Here is a 21,439-nt window from a genome sequence, read left to right as displayed (position 1 = left end):
TGAGAAAATACCTTTAAAATTGGGCTTGCCGTGTGTTTATTTCTCTTGGAATGCATAATAGTCTATTATCGTAATGACGGCGCAAGTTAAAAGATAAAAGATTTTTTGTTTTACTTTGTATGTTTTTTTAATGTGTTCGTACACGAGTAATCCAATTCATGCTTTATGGTTTTACGTATGCATTTTAAAATATACAATTTTAACAAGAATAGTATGTACATAAAGTATATGTACGACATTTAAACATCTTTATTGTTAGGATTATACTACGTTCTTTACTGTAGCGTTTGTGTAAATTATTTTTTTTAATACTCTGTCAAATTATAGCATTTATAAGTATAAATATGAGAACACAGTAAACGTGTAGACTATAAACGCTGCGAGATCTAAACAGAAATGCAGAAATAGAATTAATTTAGCAGAGAATCAAATTCAGAAGAAAACTAAGTAGATGGAAGAATTACTCGTCTGAAGTAGCATTGAGCGGGAGGCATGGCTTGTGCAACAGTCGGCCGTTGGCGTCGAAAGATTCTTGAGTGGCAACCCGTCACTAGGTGGACCGAAGACATAGTCAAAGTCGTAAGATGTCGCTGCATACGAAGAGAGCAAGACCAATCATTGTGGCGATTTTTAGGAGAAGCCTATGTCTTACAGTGGGCGTATATCTGCTGACGTGGCAATGACGATGAAACGTGGCGGTGATGTTTAATTTTTAAAGATCGATTATTCAGTAATGTTAATGTGTTTTTATTTTGTACAATGATTAGTAAATTATGTTAAAAAATATTCTAAAATAGCTATTTAATTTGGTTAATAATGTCAGTTCCTTTATTTACTCTTGATGAACGAAAAAGACAACTTGTTCAAACAATGCCATCCTTATCCTAAGATTTCTATGTATGAAACTGAACACAAAATAACCGTTTAAACACAAAGAACGTGCATTACGTACCTTCTTTTAAAATGAAAACCATATATTTCCAAATACTATTTATTAGAGAAGAAGATACAACTTGGATCACATTTGAAGTACAGGCGGGATATCACATTGAACATTCAACTAACCTATTTTATACGAGTAGTTCTTTATAAGACATTTATTTCAAATTCTCTCTTTGTTTATTTATACATCAATTACACTTTGTAAAATACATATACATTTTTGATTTTTATCTGTGAGGCTACATAATAAATCAATTAAAATACTTTGTCATTTTACTTACATAGATACATATGACGGACAGACACTTAAATAATTTGGGCGAATGCGTTTTCAGTTTCATTCTGAAACTGTAAAATTTTATATTACCGTCAAACTTCTTAATATTAATGTTAAATGTATCTCTTATCTAACGTTCTGTGATTTTTTTTATTAAATAACAAAATTGATTAAAAACTTTAAATTAAAAGGGTTCATTAGATCGTAAAAATATTTGATATCAAAGTTTGTTTAAAGTTTTACTTTAAGTACATAGACATATATACGTGAAAAAATATTAATACGTATATAACACAGAGTAAACGAATATGAAATCGTGCTGCACACTAATGGGCATGGTCAATACGGGACATGGAGTTGTGCTTAAAATCATTATCACGGACCCATACGATGCGACTTCCTCGTTTACACGGCCTACTAAATCATTTATACAGATACAAACATAAATATTCCCGTGCGACAAATATAAAATTTTGGAAGACTTAAGACTATTGCGTTTAAACATAAAAAAAAATCAAAACGTTTACAATCAACGCTCGGAATTCTAAAATTAAATTAATTATTTCAGTAAAATACAAACATACTTATATGTAAGCAGTTCGTGGTCCTAATTGTAATACTTCATTTTTAAGTACTTGAAACAAAGATCAAATAAATGTTGCCACACTCGTTTTTAAAAAAATAATTAAACAGGGTTCATTTAACTGATTAGCAATATTAAATGTATTCACTATGCAATATAAAGTATATGTTTAAATGTTTTGCAAGGCAATATCAAAATTGCAAATAGTTTGTAAAATTTTACTTTTAAATAATACTTTTAAATGTAGAAAATAGAAAAATGAATACTACTCTATTATGAGATTTGATACTTATCTCGATTGCTATCCTATTGGGACTAACAAATACGGATATGACATTTTTAATTTATGATATAATTTTATTCACTTTTCAGCTACATATAGACAAATACATAAATTATCTTAGACACTATAAGCGTAGTCACACCGATCACATTCACAGGGCAATACGAAGATTTTTTTTTAGGGGACAGACTTCTGATAGAAAATGTACGGTAACAGTTTTATACATCGAGTTAGCCTTTATACTCAAGCTTACATGTTTTTTTCCGTTATTTATTATAGCAAAAATTATTGAAAATAAAATAAATGTCAATTTTTGATCCCAAATACTTATTTTTGCTTTCACACTAATAGTTTCTAAGCTCGAAATTACATACATTTACATTTGACATACGAACATAAGTTTATTCTTAAATGATGTGACAATAGGTAACTTGTGAATTCTGCGAATAAAATAAAATAGTGAATATTTGTAATAAGACAATATGTAATAAAATATCGGTCCTTGATTTTGCGTGTGTACAATTAACGTATTCAAATAGTGTATATAAACGGATACAAATGTTTGCTGCAATATTGAATAGAGATCAGACTTCGGGCGTAGGAAATCGTGTAAGAAGGTTTTATAGGTTCTGCTCAGTTTAACGTTTGGAGAAGATATTGTTGCGAGCGGTAGAGCGTGCAGCCGCCGCAGCTGCCGTCTGTGTGCAATTGCAAAGCGCGTCGAACATACGCACGACGAAGCCTCGCGCCCTGCCCAAGCGACGCTTGAGATTGCCTGAAACAAAAATTATCATATTATTGTCTGCCGTTTCTACAGGATGACTTAATAATTATCTTTTCCTTTGTACAATGGTTGTATTTGTAAAAGTAACAAGACTAAGAGTAATCAATTTTTCAATATCAGCCGTACGGCGTCCACTAAGGGTTACCGGTTGGAAGTGGTTTGTATCTAGTATCTTCTGACGAATTTAGGAATGTCGGTTGACCTAGTGGATAGATTTCCTAGAGAAAGCATAAGATATATAGAATGATTGGTCATTTATAATATGTAAAAGCTTTAATGCTTTTACACCTATCGCTAATAACTTTGTTAAAGTTGAACTTTGAAATATGTTTAAATTTATTTACAATTCTGCGGCGCAATTCATTGCATAAGTACTGCTGCATAGCAGAAGTAGCCAGATATTAGTTCCTTTCTTAGTTAGGATGGACTTTGCGAGGTAACGCCTGATTTCGATAGATAAATTTATTTTTCTATCGGAATGCGACCAGCCAATAATTTCTGACCCTTATAGTAAACAATAATTAATTTTATTATTGTTGTAATTCTAATTATAAAAAAAATATTTTTACTATATTATTATTACCTTATTTATTATTTCTGTAACCATTGATTTGGAAAGGACCTTACAATAATTGACAGCAGGTGAGCTGTGCATTCATGTATAAAGACTTGAAGACCTAAAATTCACACTTTTACACTCACAACCAATCACTCTGAATGTTATCGTTAGCGTTTTTCTGTGGTCGAATCATGCAGTATTATATACATCTGTGAACGGTTTTTATTACATCAGCTTAACTTAACTCATCACTATTTTAGCAGTGAGATGTCTACTGTTGGACATAGTCTTCTATTAAAAATTTCCAATAGGACTAAATGAAAGCGTCTTGCATCTAGAACCGAAGACGTCGAGCGACTTTAAAAAGTCTGTCCACCTTGTGAGTGTACGTCAATTTCATTCCAGAACATTAAGGCCCCAGCAGCTATCTGTTCAGCGTGCTATGTGGTCTGTTGATTCAACTCAGCTTAAATGTAATGTCTATCTTGGAACTTATAATTTAAAACCTTTATTTTTGAAGTTTTGGAAGTAATATAAGGTAAAGACAGCTGAGGATTTGCCTTTTGTTCATGTCTCCTATTTTTCGCAATGAGGACTAGATATGTAGGTACATAAAATGCGCAGTATCGTGTTTATCACAATGTTGGATGTTAGAATGAAGTCATGTGTTTGAATTATTAAAGTATGAGAGCGTCGTAAAGATGAGCGTCGCTAAAGATGAAGTAGATAATTTTGAAGGTGACTTGAAAATCTTAATAATTCTTGTATTTTCATAAATGAAAGTATACTGATCATCGTGTACCTTACTATGAGTACATAAAGGTTAAATTTCAGTGAAAAATACATGTATAAACATTATCTATGCTCTACAAGTGAACCCTAAATTAAAATGGAAATGGGCGAGTCACTTCGTTCGATTAAAGGGAGAAAGATGCTATGGAAAGGAAATGCTATATCGCTTCCCTAGGGCGGTCCCCAAAGGCAGACATCGTTAATGCTGTCAACTTCTAAGCGATAACTGACAGAAAATAGACACGCAAATCCTTCCCTGTGGGAAATTAAGATCTATTTTTTTTTTTAAATATACGCCTCTTTAAATTCGCCATTTTTATAAAATCAATATTTTACACAACAAAATAGTCGCTAAAACTTTCTTTTTTTAATTAAATTATCCATCGATTCTTATTATTTGCCCAATTCCGCTATAATATAGTTAGACTCACCTATAACAGCAAACTTCATCTTGACGCTTATAAACACGCTTTGATCTAAGAAGGGCCCACAAAAAACGCGGATAGTTTTTTTTTTCTTTAGTCTATTTTACAATATCCTCAACACAGTGGTTGAGCAATTCATTCCCAAGCTTTATTATTACAAAAAAATTCTTAACACTATAATGGGATTTTTCTCATCTTTTTATTTAGTGAACTCTTTAAATTTTTTGCTTGATAAATTAGAAACATTACATGGGCGTAATTAAAATTAATATACATTCAACCTCAACGCTGTAGTTTGAAAAATAATTTAAAAAATGGATACTAATCAAGACAGTGTTTTAATTTAAACAAATTTATAGAAGAAAAGTAAATTTAAGAGATGTTTTTTTCATATAAGTTTTGCCTATACTCCGTGCGCTAGCAATTGAGGTGAGCTTAGCTCTATGCTATGAGTGTACAATGCGATAGCCCAAGCTGTGGTCCCCTGTCGAGTTAAAACTACCAATACATAAACAAAAAGAAATGATTCGAGTTTGTCTATAAAGTCAACTATGAATACTATTATCTAACGCGGTTTCAGCCCGTCGCCCAGTTCGCGCGATATAGGTCATAATTATAGTAGTTTTGGTGTCAAGATTAGATTAGCTATGGTGATCCACTCTTAGATAAGGACTACGATAGAAAAATGTACATATGCCTTCAAATGTCAATCAATGTTATAAAATTTTTCTAATTATTGCTATACAATAATTGTTTAAAAAATGACAATGACATTGAGAGTTTTTGTAATTTTTTTTAAGCGTTAAATTTCAATAGTAAATTTAATTATATCTGAATCTGTTTTATTGTCGTCGGATTGGCAAGTTTAAGTCACGGTCAAGTGATGTTTTTATTTTAAAAACAATTCGAAAATAATTTCTTGTCTTCAAAAAGTCCATATTAAACATATAATAGTAATAGATGAAATTTTCGAGCTACGTTTATTTATATCATCTATCAGAATAGTAAAACAACGATTATTTTTTACAATTTACATCAATGTATTTTTATTGATTCCCTTCATATACTGCCACAGACTATACATTAATCTCCAAAGAGTTTTTATGTTTACATCTATTTAAGGAGTGTTATTTCACAAGGATCTAAAAAATTAAAATATTAAAAACACACTTGTTTATTTAATAAATAAAAAACAATATGTATTAATAATTCATTTGTAATAAATTATTGCTGGATATAGGCCTAGATTTCCCATAAATTGTGTAGATTTGGTCGGGCTGCATCCAGCGTTTTTAGCTGTCATTAACTATGCCGTTTGTCCGCTTTGCGGATGGATATCCCTCGTTACGCTTGCTGATCCGGACGGCAACGGCCACCTGTCCAGCGCGTTCAACATGCCAATCTGCTGTACCATATTCGGTACGTTCGTTTAAGGATCTCCTCAATCCAGTTGGTATTTTCGGTTTTAAAGTTTAATTTTACCATTGTGTGTGTACTGCTTGAATTTTGTGTTTGCTAATACTATTTACACCGCAGCAGTACGTATATTTTATGTTATTATTGTAAATCTGTAACAATTATAGGCGGATCTAATTAAATAAATAACGTGACCCTATTGGATTCGTAAAGAGCACGTCTGTAATATTCTCGCGACATCGTCGGCAAGCTCCCGGAAAGCGAGACGGTGGTACAGGCACGTACGAGATCGAGCCTCGAAAAATCAATATTCCTGGGTCAAGAGGAATATTTTACCGCCACTTCGAAACTTAGCAAACCGATTTAAAACAATCCAACAGATAGAATTAGTAAAAGGGAATGACCTGAAAGACGTTGTTATCTATAATTGTCTAAGTCTACATCGTTTATTATGTTAAGCACATAGGGGATAAAAATGCAAAAAAAAAACTTAAGTTTAAAACCATGTGAATGTTTTAATATATTTTTCTGTTATTTGGCAATAGCTTCTTCTACTAGCCAGGCCTAAAAATTTAAAGACTTACAAAATAACTTTTATTGACAAATAATATTCAAACAAACTAAAGTTATAATTTTTACATTTAACCTTATTTTAATTTTGCGTGCAGTGTTTCAAAACTGTCCATCTAATAAAGTAAGTAAAAAAAAAAATTAAAAAGTTGTTAGTGTTGTAGTTGATATAGAATCAAATCAATTAATTCAATCAAAGAGAATTAGTTATTTGATCAAATTTAAATTTACTTTTTTTTTGCGTATGAACAGTCATTATAGTAAAACTTAAAATTTCAAAAACGAATTAATTAAATGTGTTAATGATAATAATACACAATATACAATCAAAAATTATAATTTTTCATTAAAAAAATTGTCAACTTTAAATTTATCGACCAATAAGTTAAACTTGAAATGATCAGTCGGTTCGGTTTCGCGAAGTTCGCGTCAGTTCGTTACAAGGTATTACGTATGTATATTTTTAGAAACATGTGATTTAAGATTTTGAACAATTAAGTTTTATTCCTTTCCGTGGGCCAGAAAGACATTAATAAAAGTGTATATAAGCCCTCGTGAACGCAGCAGTCTCGTAGATGTACAACGATGGGAACGTGAGTAACTTTAAATTCCTAGAATATGGTTTAAAGCTGTCCGTTGGTTTTAAATTCCAAATTGCTCTGATACTATAAATTTAGTCATCTTAGTTTCAGTTATAGCTTCCTCATTATATTAAACAGTTAAATGTACGTTACTGTTATTTCTAAAATATTACTCTGTGGGACGCCATATTGGATTGTAGGGTGTTGGCACATAGTGTTAATATACGAGTATGTTATTTGTGTCCTACCTCTTAGGTACGATTTAATTAAACATATATTCATACGTATATAATTATAGATATTTTAAACTTGTCACGAAAGATGTTTTTGAGTTAATGATATGGCATAGTATAGGAGCTTTTTTTTATTAATTCTAATTTGTGTCGCTAGTGTTTTTTTTACAATATTTTTTTGTCGTTTTTACTAAACGAAGACAGTTGGGAGAGGGTTGCCGCTATTTGATACGGTGCTTTTTTTCCCAGCTGCGAGGCATGACAGCGTTTTACCATTATTTAAAATATTTCATATATAGTTTTCTCTTATGGGTAAATACAACTAAAATATATACATATTAACAAACAATTTTGAAGTTTTACTTAATTATACATTAGTTGTGTGCATTGCGGCAGCGCTCTTTGCTACCAAGTTGGCTGCCTCGTCACCGACAACGCCTGTGTGGCTTATCCAGGTAAAGTGTAATGTGTATCAGAGTGTGAATTTGTGTGACGATGGGGTGGGTGTTGCTTCTATTCTGTAGTGCGACGATAGCCGATTGCGAGTCCGTGTGAATAGTAATGTATGTGTTTGGGTGTGTTGAACTGGCCCACGAGCAGGCTTTCAAAATGGCGAGGAGCTCAGCTTGAAAGACCGAGCAAGACGAGTGAAGTCTGTATTTTTTAAAGTAGTCTGGCGTCCTTCGAAAAAAGCAACGAATGCCGCTCCCATGGAGGAGTCCTCCACCTTGCTTCCATCAGTGTTCATCAATATTCAAAGCATGGGGATAGGGTTGAGTGTAATCACGATCTCTAGAGGGGGAAAGGACAGAAATAGATACTAGATAGCTCGTGCAGAGTTGGAAAGATAAAGATGGACTTGTAGCAATTTACACGTAAAAGAGAGAGGTAGATAGCTATTGCATGTTTGTTTTATCACACGCGCGGGCGTTTATTTTTTTTTATGCTTTATGACGAACACATAAAATGATTAATAAAAAGCAAATCCAATAAAAAACCACTGATTTTGCAAAAATTTTCAAGATTAATTATTACTATTTTACACCTTTTATTCCGCCTTGAGTTCTAAGTCTGAGCTAAAATAGCCGAAGATATAATGGATATATTTTTAGTCTTAGCTTTTCCCCTCTGGTAGAGGGTTGCAATAATTTGTGAGGTGCTGTAGGGCGTTCTAGAGCTGTATCACAAGGTAAAAGATGAGAGACGCCGGCGAGTCTTGTGAGTTCCAGTGCCTGCTCCTCCCGGACATTAAGGTCGACATATAGAATATATATAACCTTCGTATTAAAACTATCGTAGCCTTTACTATTTGTATTTATAAGATTAAGAATAATACGATGTATATCATTGGGAGAGGTTGGAGTCGTGAATTTTGGAGTCATAAGTAAGTCTTTACAGTGTTTAAAATTATTGTTAAAACTGCACGTTGTACTAAGCAGTATTTAATATGTTATAAATTAATTTAGTTAATGAAAAAGTTATTAAAAGCCTCGGCAATGGCTTTGGTATCAAGTCGTCAATTGCCCGTTTGAATTTATTTGACAAATGTATTACTTTTTTGCTTGTCAAATAAATTCAAATGGGCAATTGTACTTTAAATACATAATTGAATCTATTATTTACGTTCCACGTAGCCTTAGTTTTATTTTTTGAATTCTGTTTATTTTTATTGTTCCGAGCTTTTTTAGTGAACCTAACCTTTTTTTTTCTACTACTCAATTCTTCACACGTCAAACCCTTCGAAAAACAATTTTTTTTATATACGTAATACTATTATTTTTAACTGGAAAACATAGATCGTACAGTTAACTAATAAGCCGCTCCATCCCTCCAGGCTGCCCCCGCCACACGAATTGGCTATCATGGTTTTTGCTAATCTACTCTCATCTCGCCACGTTTTCCTCAGGCGGGGTACAGCCGTTTCGGTAGCACAATCTATCCTCTGTTTTGTGGAATCCGGATCATCAGTTTTAAGATTACCCAGATTTTTAACAATGTCATCTCTCATCGTTTATGAGCAGTGGCGGTTGTTCATTTACACATTGCACATCTATCGTGCGAATCAATCCTATTTACAGTTTATTTATATTAGCTAAACGATTCAAGAATCAAGATTCAAGATCAATTCTAATAGAGAAGCAGAAATGCTCAACTTAATTAGGCGGACGAATATCATAATAAAATAGGACTTTATAGGTGTAATATTTCTAGTTGTGCGGGAATTCTCACATCTTATTCATAGAGGGTGTACGAAACGACTTGTTCGTGTCTTTAATTTAGTTAATTAAGAAATAATTGACAAATGATGTTTGCCGATCGGCCTTTATATCTTTAACGGGGTTGAGTTGAACGCTGAAACAACTTTGCCTAAATCAATTTATAGTAATTAACCTTAAAGACACCTTCCAGAGTCTCAGCGCTGGCTGTTATATAGAGAGATTGGATGTGTGTAAAAGCTATAAAGCTTTTACATCTATTTCTAATTACTATGTATAAATAATTGTGAAATAACGCGACATTAATTTCTTTTTATCTATTGGAATGCGATAGGATAGTCCAGTGTTTCCCAACGTGGAGCCCACGCCCCACAGGATGACACTTTAATTATTAAGGAGGGTAGTTCGAAAATGAACTTTAGCAAAAGTGTAACCCTTTTGCTCTGGATCACAGATTTTTTTTACGTGTAACCCATTATTAGAGACCTCTCGTACTACCCTATTTGATTTTGGGACAGAGTTTTTACTTTTTTTTAAATAATTCTTTTCACATTTTTAATATATGTTATCACAATTTATCACAGATATGATCTTCAATTTATTTACATTACTTCTATTTTATTTACACCGCCTTATTTTGTTAGCGATTCGTATTTTGTTTTATGTTTTGTTTTGATTACTCTTTACTTACTTATCCGACTTATTTTATTTATCGGTTCTTTTAACTGTTTCCTCAATTATTGTCCTGCAACATTTGAGGAACGCCGGCCTATCTTAATCATCGTTAATGAAACGATGCTGTCCTCGCTAATCTTTTCTTCACTAATATTTTTCCCTTACCGGCATTCGAAGTCGAACGAATGATAGCCGGCTGTCAGGTGCACCATGGTCTGGTCCACCGCAGAATTACAGGTACAGGAGGGACTTTCCCTGAGTTTAAACCTATATAGGTGCTCAGCGAATCCCCCTTGGCCCGTGAACATTTGGGCCAGAACCGTGTACAGCTCCAGCCGGTGAAGCACGCTGTAGGCTGAGACGATGTTCGGAGATATCCGCGTCACCGAAGCCATTTTGCTTTACACATACCTCGTATTCCATTTGTCAAGCGTGTTCAGCCTAAGCTGTCGCTTGAAGAAGGAAGCAGGGCATCTCTCGTACTCTGGTTTCCTGTTATCTTCAGGGCCGCGTTCTCAGCCAGTTAGTCCACCCTTTCAATACTCGTCATCCTCACTTTTACACAATATAACCGAATATTCTTACCTTTTTCTCTTACTATCATAATATTCTTTTTCACTCTTAACACTAAGGGTTGGAGAGTGTTTGATCTTGCCCTAGTTTCGAGGGCGGATCGCGAGTAAAGGTAATAATATAACATTCGTTCGTCCAATATTACCGAAAAAAGCAAACTAGCGAAGCAAAAAGAAAATCTCAAAATAATTGCGGTAAATAATTATTAGGTATACTTTCGCTTGACGAGACAAAAATATCAATTGGGTGTATGGTGTCGTCAAGTAGTAAGTAGTCACTTTCCTGCAGCAGACGACTGTCTCCGCGTGGAGTCCCAGATGTTTTATAGCCTCGCTAGATATAGCTATGAGGGAATATACCATAATCGCCACGCTTTGCAGGCAGGGTGGCGATTGCAATGTATTATTACAGTATGCATAAAATGCTGCTACCTATCCTCTTTAAACTTAAACAAGTTTAAAGAGGATAGGCAGCAGCAGCATTCTTTTAATTATATAGAATTAATGAGATCTATGAATCCTATATAATTAATAAATCCTATATAATTAATGCACAAAGTGTGAATTATATAAAATTGTATCACAATACTCGAACCGGCGACCGACGAACGCATATCTCAGTGCTCTACCGTCGGGCTATCTCGGCTCGGTATTTGAGATATTATTAGCGAAAAAAAATATTTATATATCCTTATGTTATTGATAATTTCTGAAACCATTAATTTTTGGATAATTTGTGCCACACATCAATTGAGAGTAAATGAGCAATAGGTTCACTCTTTTAAAGCTATTGCAACATAACCTACACTATAGTGAACTTAATGTGACAGAATTGTAATATTTCAAAATGGCGACACTTATTTTTAAAATATAATGAATCTCAAGCTCCGCTAAGTATATATGTATAAACTATAAATAAACTAAAGTATATATGTATCTTAATAAATCGACCTTTATAATATACTTATTACTACTATTTATTACTAATTTAATGTAGGGTCGTGTGATAGCTGTAAGCCTTCAGTGAATTACAAATCCTTATGTAATTATGACAACTTAAATGTTTGTATTAAACTGATAAGCACTTGATAAACAAGTCTTTTTTTGTTCGCAGATGTTTGTAGAGAGATATTCGTATATTTTATTTTTTCCTATGGCAAATGTTGTTTCATCATCATTATTTCAGCAATAGGACGTCCACTGACATAGGTCTCGTTGGATGACATTGGATGCATCTATTGGTGCATCCAACGTCATCCAACGATCTAACAAAGTCGTATTCCAGAAACTTAAAGTCAAAGCGGTCATCTGTTACGCACGCTATGTGGCTTGCTGACTGCTTACCAGCTGGGATAACTCTGTTGTTTTAGTTCCTCCTTATTTTTTGATTCGATCTTGTAGATAACTCCCGAGCATAGCCCCTCTTCATGGCTCGTTAAGCGACTGTGGGCTTGCTAATGAGTTAAAGACCACGTTTCTGTGCCGTAAGTCATAACTAGAAATCTTGCTGTTTACCCGTTGGTATTTTCAATTTCACCAGGTTTGAGGAGACAGAGCGCTGAAGCCGCATAATCTGGATATTTTTCGGCAAAAAAGCTTACATCAGCGGTGTTTATATTTGATATAAGGTTGCTCGTTGCGAGCGCTGCAACGCAGTAGGCGAGCCCTACTCGCTTGCCAAAAGCATACATCCTTGCCAGTGTCGACTCAGACAAAAAAATTAATTAAGCGTAAAAGTTCTAGAAATATCCTTGTTAAATTTTTTCATCATAAATTTAATTCGATTGATCATATTTAGAATACACCCGAGCCGTAAGAAAAAATCGTAAGTAAAATATAATATAACCAGCGAGTCTTGATCCTACACACTGAAAAATTTCAGTCGCAAATCTGCGCGTCTATTTGTTTAGAGACTCTTACAATACCTAAGATTTATGACTCCACAACCAAAAAACAAAACCTAAGTGCTGTGTGAGCAAGTGCTAAGCAAGTGTTAAAATGCTGTCTGATATGACGTCACTATTTATTGTGAATTCATATTTATTCAACTTTGACAACCATTTTAATCAAATATCTCTGTTGTTCAAAATTGTTTCTGTTGTCTCTGTTGTTGAATAAAGTTGGTTCATTTAGAACAGTGATTACAAGAATAATAAGAAAGGCAGGAATTTCCAGACAAAAAAATAAAACATTACATTCCGCTGTCTTAAATTTCGCAAATGTCAGATTTTTCGGAGGTCGCGTGAGGGATTGCGAAAACTCCGCCATTCGTTGCGAACCTCCATCTCGACTCCTTCCGGGAGAACGGTCGCGACGAGATCGGTGGAGGGTAGTTGCAGGATTATATATATAATATAAAACAATATTTATTGTATTAAATACTTAAATATATGGAGTGATTTTAACATATTGGGGTAAAAATAATCTTTAATTTATAATAATATCGAGTATTATTTGTTAATTGTCAATCATTTATGACGTGTTTATTAATTGTACATGTGGAGATTGTAGAGTGCTCCAATTAATAATAATAATATTCGCAGAACGCAATTAATTCGACCGACCGTCGACCGTCATTCTCGCACTGACGTTCTTATGTCATTCTTATTACTCATAAATTTATGACATTTGTGGGGTTGCCCACACCACTCCCCTCCAAAGACCGTTTCATGGGCGGTAAAAATTTGTGAATTTCACTCTGCGTCCTGATCTGGTCTGCCTGAGCTCTTTATGTTCTCTTTCGTCTTCAATTCAGGCGATCTATGGATACAGTGGTGGTCTTTCCATTCATAATTATCTTTAAAACTTTTTCTGTCCTCTCGATATCAGGATGTGGACCGGAGTATGGTGGACGAAGAGCTCCTCGTACCGTGTCGTCTCTTACGTAGACATGAGTTGTTTTTGCCAGATCTTTAAAAACGAAGACTGTTTTCACAATGTCTCGATGTCGGCACGGGCTGCATCTGCTGTATTAGTTTTTTTAAGCGTGCAGTGAAGTCTGTTAGATCTGTTGTGGTGTTTGTCTGCAACTGGAATAGTTTTCTTAGCGGTCTGAGCGTTTCTCCATATACAAGTTCGGCAGAAGATGATTGGAGATCTTCTTTAAGGTTACTCCTGATTCTAAGTAGCACTAAGGGCGTTGATACAGCCCAATTGTTGTGTGAGTGGCACACAATGGCTGCTTTTAGGTGTCTAAAAATGAGATTTCCTACCTCCCAATTCCTAAAAGAAAGTAAAACAGTTATTGATGGAAGAATAACTGTTTTACTTTTTTTCGCGTGAGTCACACAATTGCTTTATAAGTTCTTTTTTTAATGCCTTAAACTTATTTTCTGCGGGAGCTGAAATAATTATATCCCGAACTTCTTTTGCATATTATGGTTCTAAATTCGAGAGCACATAATGCAATTTTTTTATTATCAACTGTTATTCCGGATAAAAGAAAATGTCCTTCTTTTTGGGAAAACCACAGCTGAGGGTCGTGTGCATAAAAACTTGGAATCTTCATTCCGACGCGGCATGTATCGGAAACAACTGACAACTGCGCACTTCCATTGTTTTCGCGTGCTTCTTTAAATGCGTCGCTTGATGTCGACATTTTTTTATATAGGTATTTACTCACTGCGATTTTTGGATTGCCGAAATAGTTTTTGAAGGTTGTAATCTTATGTCCAGAACCGGGGTCACCAATGTGGAGATTGTGGAGTGCTCCAATTAATAATAATAATATTCGCAGAACGCAATTAATTCGACCGATGCTTATTATGTCATTCTTGCACTGACGTTCTTAGGTCATTCTTATTACTCATAAATTTATGACATTTGTGAGGTTGCCCACATACTTATAATAATAATTTTCCAACATACTATGAGAGTTAAATATGGCCATCAACACAACTATGAAACAATCAACACTTTCAAATGCCACTTGCCGCCATTAAACTACACACAAAAAGTTACACTAAGGGCTGTATCAGTCAATCACTATTATAGATGTAAGGCCGGTTTAAAACGAATTAAACCAATCGGTTTAAAACGAAAAAATCCGTTTAAAACCGAAAAAACCTATTTTTTTCGATTTTAAACGTTTAATGTTGACGACTATGTTTTTCTTAAATATAATCACATTATTTATTCCAAGCGTAGACATTACCTAGCTAAGTTGAAAAACTATTACCTAGTTAACTATATTGGTTATTTTGAAAAGATTTATCAATCAGTTTCATTCGGTTTAAAACCAAACTCACACACTTGCACTTCTCACGCGGAGCGACGTCAAGATGCAACGTTGCCAGCTCGCCTACTCCACACCACACACACACATACATAGCGTGTTGCGTGCGGACATGTCAGTGTTGCCAGTATTGTAAAAAAATGTACAAATTTGGATTCAATATAAAGGTACTCGTGCCAAATATGCCAAACATTACTAAATAACTGAAATGTAATGAGCTGTTATAAAATTAGATTATTAGGTACTCAATTTTTTCTTGAGAGTAATAAAAAAACTGGCTAATCTTACACAGTCCACTCGACAACATGATGATCATACAGTCAAGAAAGTCATGAAAATTTATGAGGCGCCACTATCTTTGTAAAACTGACTGACATTTCTGTCCTAAAATTAAATATGGCAACACTTTATTTCTTTTCATGACTTTCTTGACAGACTGTGTGTGTGCATAGCAGTCGGCGGTGGCTCTCTGTCGGCAAACTCTTTGAACAGAAATTGAGGAGTGGACCTTTGAGTAGACCTTAACTATTGGAAATAAAGGTCAATACTCCTATCCACAATTTCTTTATGATTTATATATTTTAATACATATTTTAATTATTGTATGTAATATTGTTTCTTTATAATTATAGTACTTTATATGTAATATACTTACCTACATAGGTATAAACTGCATAAGTAACTAACACAAGACCAAGTATTGTCGATAATGATGTGTAAAAACACTGTTCTTATATTTTAGTAGGCGAGTTTTAAACCGTTTAAAAAGATTTGTTTGGGGTTTTAAACCGCCACTTTTGGTTTTAAACGTTTTAAATCGGCTTTTTTACATCTATAATCACTATCATGGAACCCACGGAACCTAATTTTTTTTATTAGGATGACAATGTATTAAAGTAAACATTTCGTTTAAGTATATACGAAAAAAGTAATACAAATATGCTAATAACACTAAATAAAATAAGGACTATCAAAAACATCGAGTTAGTGTAAAACTTGAAATAAGAGTTTTAACAATTATGATATATGTTATTTCGTTATTTATCTAACAAATAACGGTCACCATGGAAAAACGCTTGAGAGCGAGTTCCGTGGCGGGATGATGTTTTGTTGCCGCCACCGCTGGCCGAGCCGGCGCCGGCTCTGCAGTCGCAGCGGGGCGCGCGCGTAGGGAGTCAAAACATATCGACATGACGGGCAAAAAACTGAGAATATAAACTAAGATTCAAACTATTCGACAATGGTATTTTTTATTTAAAACTAAACGAAGTATTGCATATTCAAATTAATGAAATCAGATTTTCATCATTATTTGAAAGTACAACAAAATCATCAAATTACACTAACTAACTAAAAGTATTCAGAAGCTAAAATAAATATGTGCTTAAACGCAAACACACCATTTACATAATTTAAGTTTAAATTAAATATCTAATAATATTTCATTTTAATTATTGTAAACAATTACTTCATTTTATGTAAACGTTGATTGGTAATAGTGGTCACTCTATAATTACACATGAAGAATCTCATAATCAATCTCTCCGGAATTAGGATTCATCAATTTGTGGTCAGTGTTGAATAGATGGCGCGGGTTGATATCCTAACCATGTTAACCTAACCCATAATTAAAAAAATAAAGATGACGTTGTCAGTTCGTTAAATAAATATTACCAAAAAGATTATTTTATTATGATACACTGCTGCAATAGTAAAGTATAAATTAAAAATATTATTATTTTTTTCGTTTTTCTGCGCAATAACAAAAATAGCGCCTGGCTTCCACATAGTATAGGAACAAATGGTTGTAACAATAAATTTATTATTTAGTTAGTAATAAATTTCTTATTTACCGTTTCGCACTTAGTAGTTAAAATGTTGTACAGAGATATTTGATAAAAATGGTTCTCAAAGTTGAATAAATATGAAGTGACAATATATAGTGACGTCATATGAGACAGCATTATTATCATTTGCTTACAGCTCTTAGGTTTTGTTTTTTTGGTTCTGAGTCATAAATAAATCTTAGGTATTGTAAGAGTCTCTACACAAATAGCCGCGCAGATTTGCGACTGAAATTTTTCAGTGTGTAGGAACAAGACTCTGTGGTTATATTATATTTTACTTTCGACATTTTTTTACGGCTCGATTGTATACTAAATATGACCGATCGAATTAAATTTGTGATGAAAAATGTAACACAAGGACTATTTTTCATGTCGCTCGATTATTTTCTTTTCTCTCGATACTTGCTTATAGCATTTAGGTTTTGTTTATTGGTGTTAAGTCCATGTATGTTAGGTATTGTGTCTCTACATAAATAGCCGCAGAGATTTGTGATTTTGAAATTTATAATTTAAAGTTTTTGTAACATTAATAATTTAAAATTATTGTCCAGGTTTAAGAATACGAAAAAGGAAGAACAAACAACGCATTTTTATTGTAGTACTAATGGTTATTAATATTATTATTAAGTTCTACTTACCTATTCCAGGATCTTGCTCATCCTGTAACAAAAGAAGGTGTTCGTCAATTGAAATAAGAAATAATTTTTAAAATTAACATATTAAATAAAACTTTCAAAAATATTGCAGCCGTAAAAATAAATGCTAATTAGTTTTTCCAAATAATCTAGAGCAAGGATCATCAACAAGTTTTTCTTTTCAATAGTCTTTCTTCAAGACTCCAGAATGGAAGTAGAATATTATTATTACTCTATTTTAATGTTCTGAGATGTTTTCGTGATGTTACTGGAGGTTATGTTACAATTAAAGTGAAACATTTATAATAGACTGTCCCAAACTCTCCTTTAGATTATAAAATATAGAACATGAAATAAAGTAAGCAATTTAAATAATGTTACTTTTATAAATCGATTGTTTTTTTTTATAAAGAACTGTTGTAATGAGAAATAAATGTTATAGTTAGCGTAGGTAAGTTTTACTTAATCTGTTGTGATGCGAAGGAGCTTTGATGGCTTGGCTGGATCACTAGGTAGCGCCAAGCTAGCTTACCTTGCTACGCCAGCGAACGGCTGAACCAAAATGACGCAATCAGTTTATGTTCCTGACAGAGCGAGTATTTGTATGCCATTAAAATAAAAGAAAAGCGTAGAAAGGCCAAATAAGTATTCCACAGCAGTATAAAATTGTATACCTGCATATTACAAAAGCCCAATGATAACAATGACTGCACGTGTTATTATTTTCATTGTACACATCTTTCATATTCGCGTCAGTCACATCTATCGTTGTTTATTTTCAAGACACGTGGAAATACGAAAGGTATTATCTCAAATTTTTCTCTGCAATTTTATGGATTTCTTTTTTATATGAGCACAGTAAAAAGGGCCACGAAATCTAATATTGTTAAATTAGTTGATATTAAAAAAAAAGTTATGAAGAAGTATTCGAAACAATGAAACATATATTTATTCCCTTGTATTCAAAAGAATGCAAAATCCAGACATTAATATAACAAACATTTAAGTGTATTTATAAATAGACTACTGGGAAAAAACGATCGAAGCTTTTTAATGCCAATTTAATTTTTTTTCCTATGTAATCTTTAGTACAACAGCCTTAATGCCGTAACATAAACAGTGAATTTTTTCATGAATAAAGTTTTACCATAGATTGATAGATTCTTATCATTTCTTATCCTTATAATTATATTTATATTTACTATAAGTTAAAACGTATATTTTAATGTTTCAGTCATGAAAATCGAAAATGCATGAACTTATTCTATTTTTTTGCGTATGATATAATTGTTTTATGCACTTTGCAAAAATGGATTAATGAAAATAACACAAATAGATTATAAACAAACCTAATAAAATAACGTAAATATGTAAATTTTTTAATGTGTACAATAATGTTAAAATAATAAATTACTAATTTTATTTATTCTTAATTAAAGAAATCGTGAACTAGCTATTAAAAGTAGAGTTTAGTATAAAAATACTTTTCAAAACGTATACAGAAAATTCTTCAAAAAAGTAGAAAAGTAAAAATGTATCGAATATATGTATATTTCTGTTATTTTTATCAAACTTGAATCTTATCAGTGAAATTGTACCGCGAGTATCCTTTGCAATCCTTTGATGAGTCGACAGACTAATATTTTACACCAATATATGCAATAATGTAGTATCAAAAGATAATATCGTTATATGCCGATAGGCTAGCCATCTTTGAAAAATATTGGTAATACCTATAGGCAACCTAGGGATCTAATCAAAACGCATATTTCACGAGATTGATCGATAGATGCGAAGGTGTGGTAAGTCAGTATATGTTAAACAGTTTTCAAGATTTTGAATGAAGATGAAAAGCATGCAATAGGCATATTAAGAAAATGCGTGTTATTGACCAAGAATGTGTTTCTATTTCAGACAAGCCAAACCTTGCAATCTAAAGTTATAAGTAACACTTACCGCCCTATCGTTTTCTTACATTCTTTTTCCAAACTGAGGAAATTATACATGAATACTTACAAATTTGCTTTTGTCTTTCTCTTTTTGTTTAAATTCTACTTCTTTCTCTGCTTGCTTTATCAGTTCTTCGACGAATTCCGTTGCCTGTTGGAGTTTTTCAGGATCATTTTTAAAAAGAACAATTCTTTCAGCCAAACCTGCGACATCGTTGCCTTGTATCATTGTAAATTATTAACTCACTTTAAGATCTTTATGAACCAATCACGTCACGTATATAAAGAATAAATTATAAAAAATAATGTTACTCTTCACACTCTTTGATTAATATAAATGCGAAACATAAATTTATGCTTGCTCTAACATAATTGTATAGTGCATGAGACACGAAAATTTTTAAAGTAAAAATTTATTTAGTAATTATTTTCAGTCATATACATGAATACAAGATGCACTCATGTAGACAGATTTTCACATAACGTGTTTCAGCGTTGGAAACGAGCGATACACTGAGCTCGCTGCTTGTACTTCGCCCCAGAGCCCGGAGATCGGTCATGCGCCGACGGTGCCGAATGCGGAGCGCATAGGTAAAAACTCACGTCTGACAAATAGACGTTAATCACTACCGATGGCCCCCATTGAATAAAACGCAGAGAAAATCGATTAAAAAAGCATCCAAGTCTGACATTCAGATCATTTTTATTACTTACAACTGTATTTACATAAATAAAATATATGTCCTCGTGATTGCGCTGTAAAATTGTGTGGAGACATAGGCTTATAAGTAGGCATAAAGAATTAAATATGTTGCTAGCATGCTTGGGGTATAAATGATAACGTAGAAAAGATGGTACAAAGTCTCTCAAGATGATGTATCGCTGATAGTAGAGTTTAAAAAAATCTCCTAAGAAAAAATTTATTTAAATACTTTAGTAGTTATATAAACTATGGAAAATATCTGTTTATACCAGATCGGTTAAATCACACAATCCTGCATAGCTCTACAATCTTTACAATGGGTATATTTTCGGATAACGACGTTGTTAACATTGAAATAACCCTCTTAAGAGAAACGCCCAATTACCGATAATGATACCGTTTTTTGTTTAACTTGCTGTCCTGATGTTCAAATAGAGGTATAATTTAAGTTAAAAACGAATATGATAGTATGTAAAAAACAATCTCTATTTTTTAACCAATTATCACATATAACTCATCTCAACAATACTTGTTGTATAATTTCTAGGTCAACATCCTTCTTCACGTAATGAGATTGATTTAAAACGGTTTTCTTCGTTTATATACTATAAAATGAGCATTAGAACACGACTGTTTTTTAAATGTCAACAACCTTACAATTTATATTGCAAACTTTGACTCTTGTAGGCATTTTGAATTATATTTATTAATTTCGGCACGATTTTATCACACCGGTCCCGACAAATATTCATAAAATTATTGGTGAATATGTCTTCTTACTCTACAATCGTACATTGTTTATTAGATTTGTAGTATTCCGTTTATTTTACACTGTATATAAGGTCATCGAAAGACGCTGGAATGGATGCATCCCGCAACTGGCCCTTTTGGAAAGCAATTGCGGAGATCTATGCCCAGCGGTAGACGTCGTACGTTACAAATCTTTCGACAAAAAATGTACGACACATTTTACCAAATAAGCCTTACGCAAAACAAAATACATCTACAAATACATTATTAGCCATCTTCGACCACATTTCACGTTGCTATCAAGTTGCTTTGGCAAGTTGGTGGTTGAACGCGGGCAAGAAAGCGTTAAAAAAAGTCCAATGTAATCATTGGTAATGCTCCTTAAAACCATTATCAGTGTTGTTCTTATTTCT

At 33.1% G+C, this 21,439-nt stretch overlaps 1 protein-coding gene across 1 annotated transcript; it reads right to left on the bottom strand.

Moving 5' to 3' along the window:
- Positions 1-2,066: 2,066 nt before the first annotated feature.
- Positions 2,067-20,048, bottom strand: LOC137923387 (uncharacterized). Its single transcript, XM_068766631.1, has 3 exons — positions 19,641-20,048; positions 17,628-17,649; positions 2,067-2,860 (listed from the first exon to the last, which is right to left on the bottom strand). The coding sequence occupies exons 1-3, from the start codon at positions 19,800-19,802 to the stop codon at positions 2,724-2,726; spliced, it is 321 nt and encodes a 106-aa protein (XP_068622732.1). The 5' UTR covers positions 19,803-20,048; the 3' UTR covers positions 2,067-2,723.
- Between the last annotated feature and the right edge of the window lie 1,391 nt (positions 20,049-21,439).

Source organism: Battus philenor, unplaced genomic scaffold (assembly GCF_028537555.1).
Source record: "Battus philenor isolate CCGP_79_NKW_IND1 unplaced genomic scaffold, ilBatPhil1.0.hap1 SCAF_21, whole genome shotgun sequence".
In the NCBI taxonomy this organism is placed as follows: domain Eukaryota; kingdom Metazoa; phylum Arthropoda; class Insecta; order Lepidoptera; family Papilionidae; genus Battus; species Battus philenor.
This window is presented reverse-complemented; position numbering and strand designations above follow the sequence as displayed.

Bases quoted from the DNA above. Each gene is read 5' to 3' on its own strand.
- LOC137923387 (XM_068766631.1), bottom strand. From the start codon at position 19,802: ATGATACAAGGCAACGATGTCGCAGGTTTGGCTGAAAGAATTGTTCTT. The intron at 17,650-19,640 runs GTAAGTATTCAT...CTTTTGTTACAG, and splicing joins AGAAAGACAAAAGCAAATTT to GATGAGCAAGATCCTGGAAT. The intron at 2,861-17,627 runs GTAAGTAGAACT...TTTTTGTTTCAG, and splicing joins TGAGCAAGATCCTGGAATAG to GCAATCTCAAGCGTCGCTTG.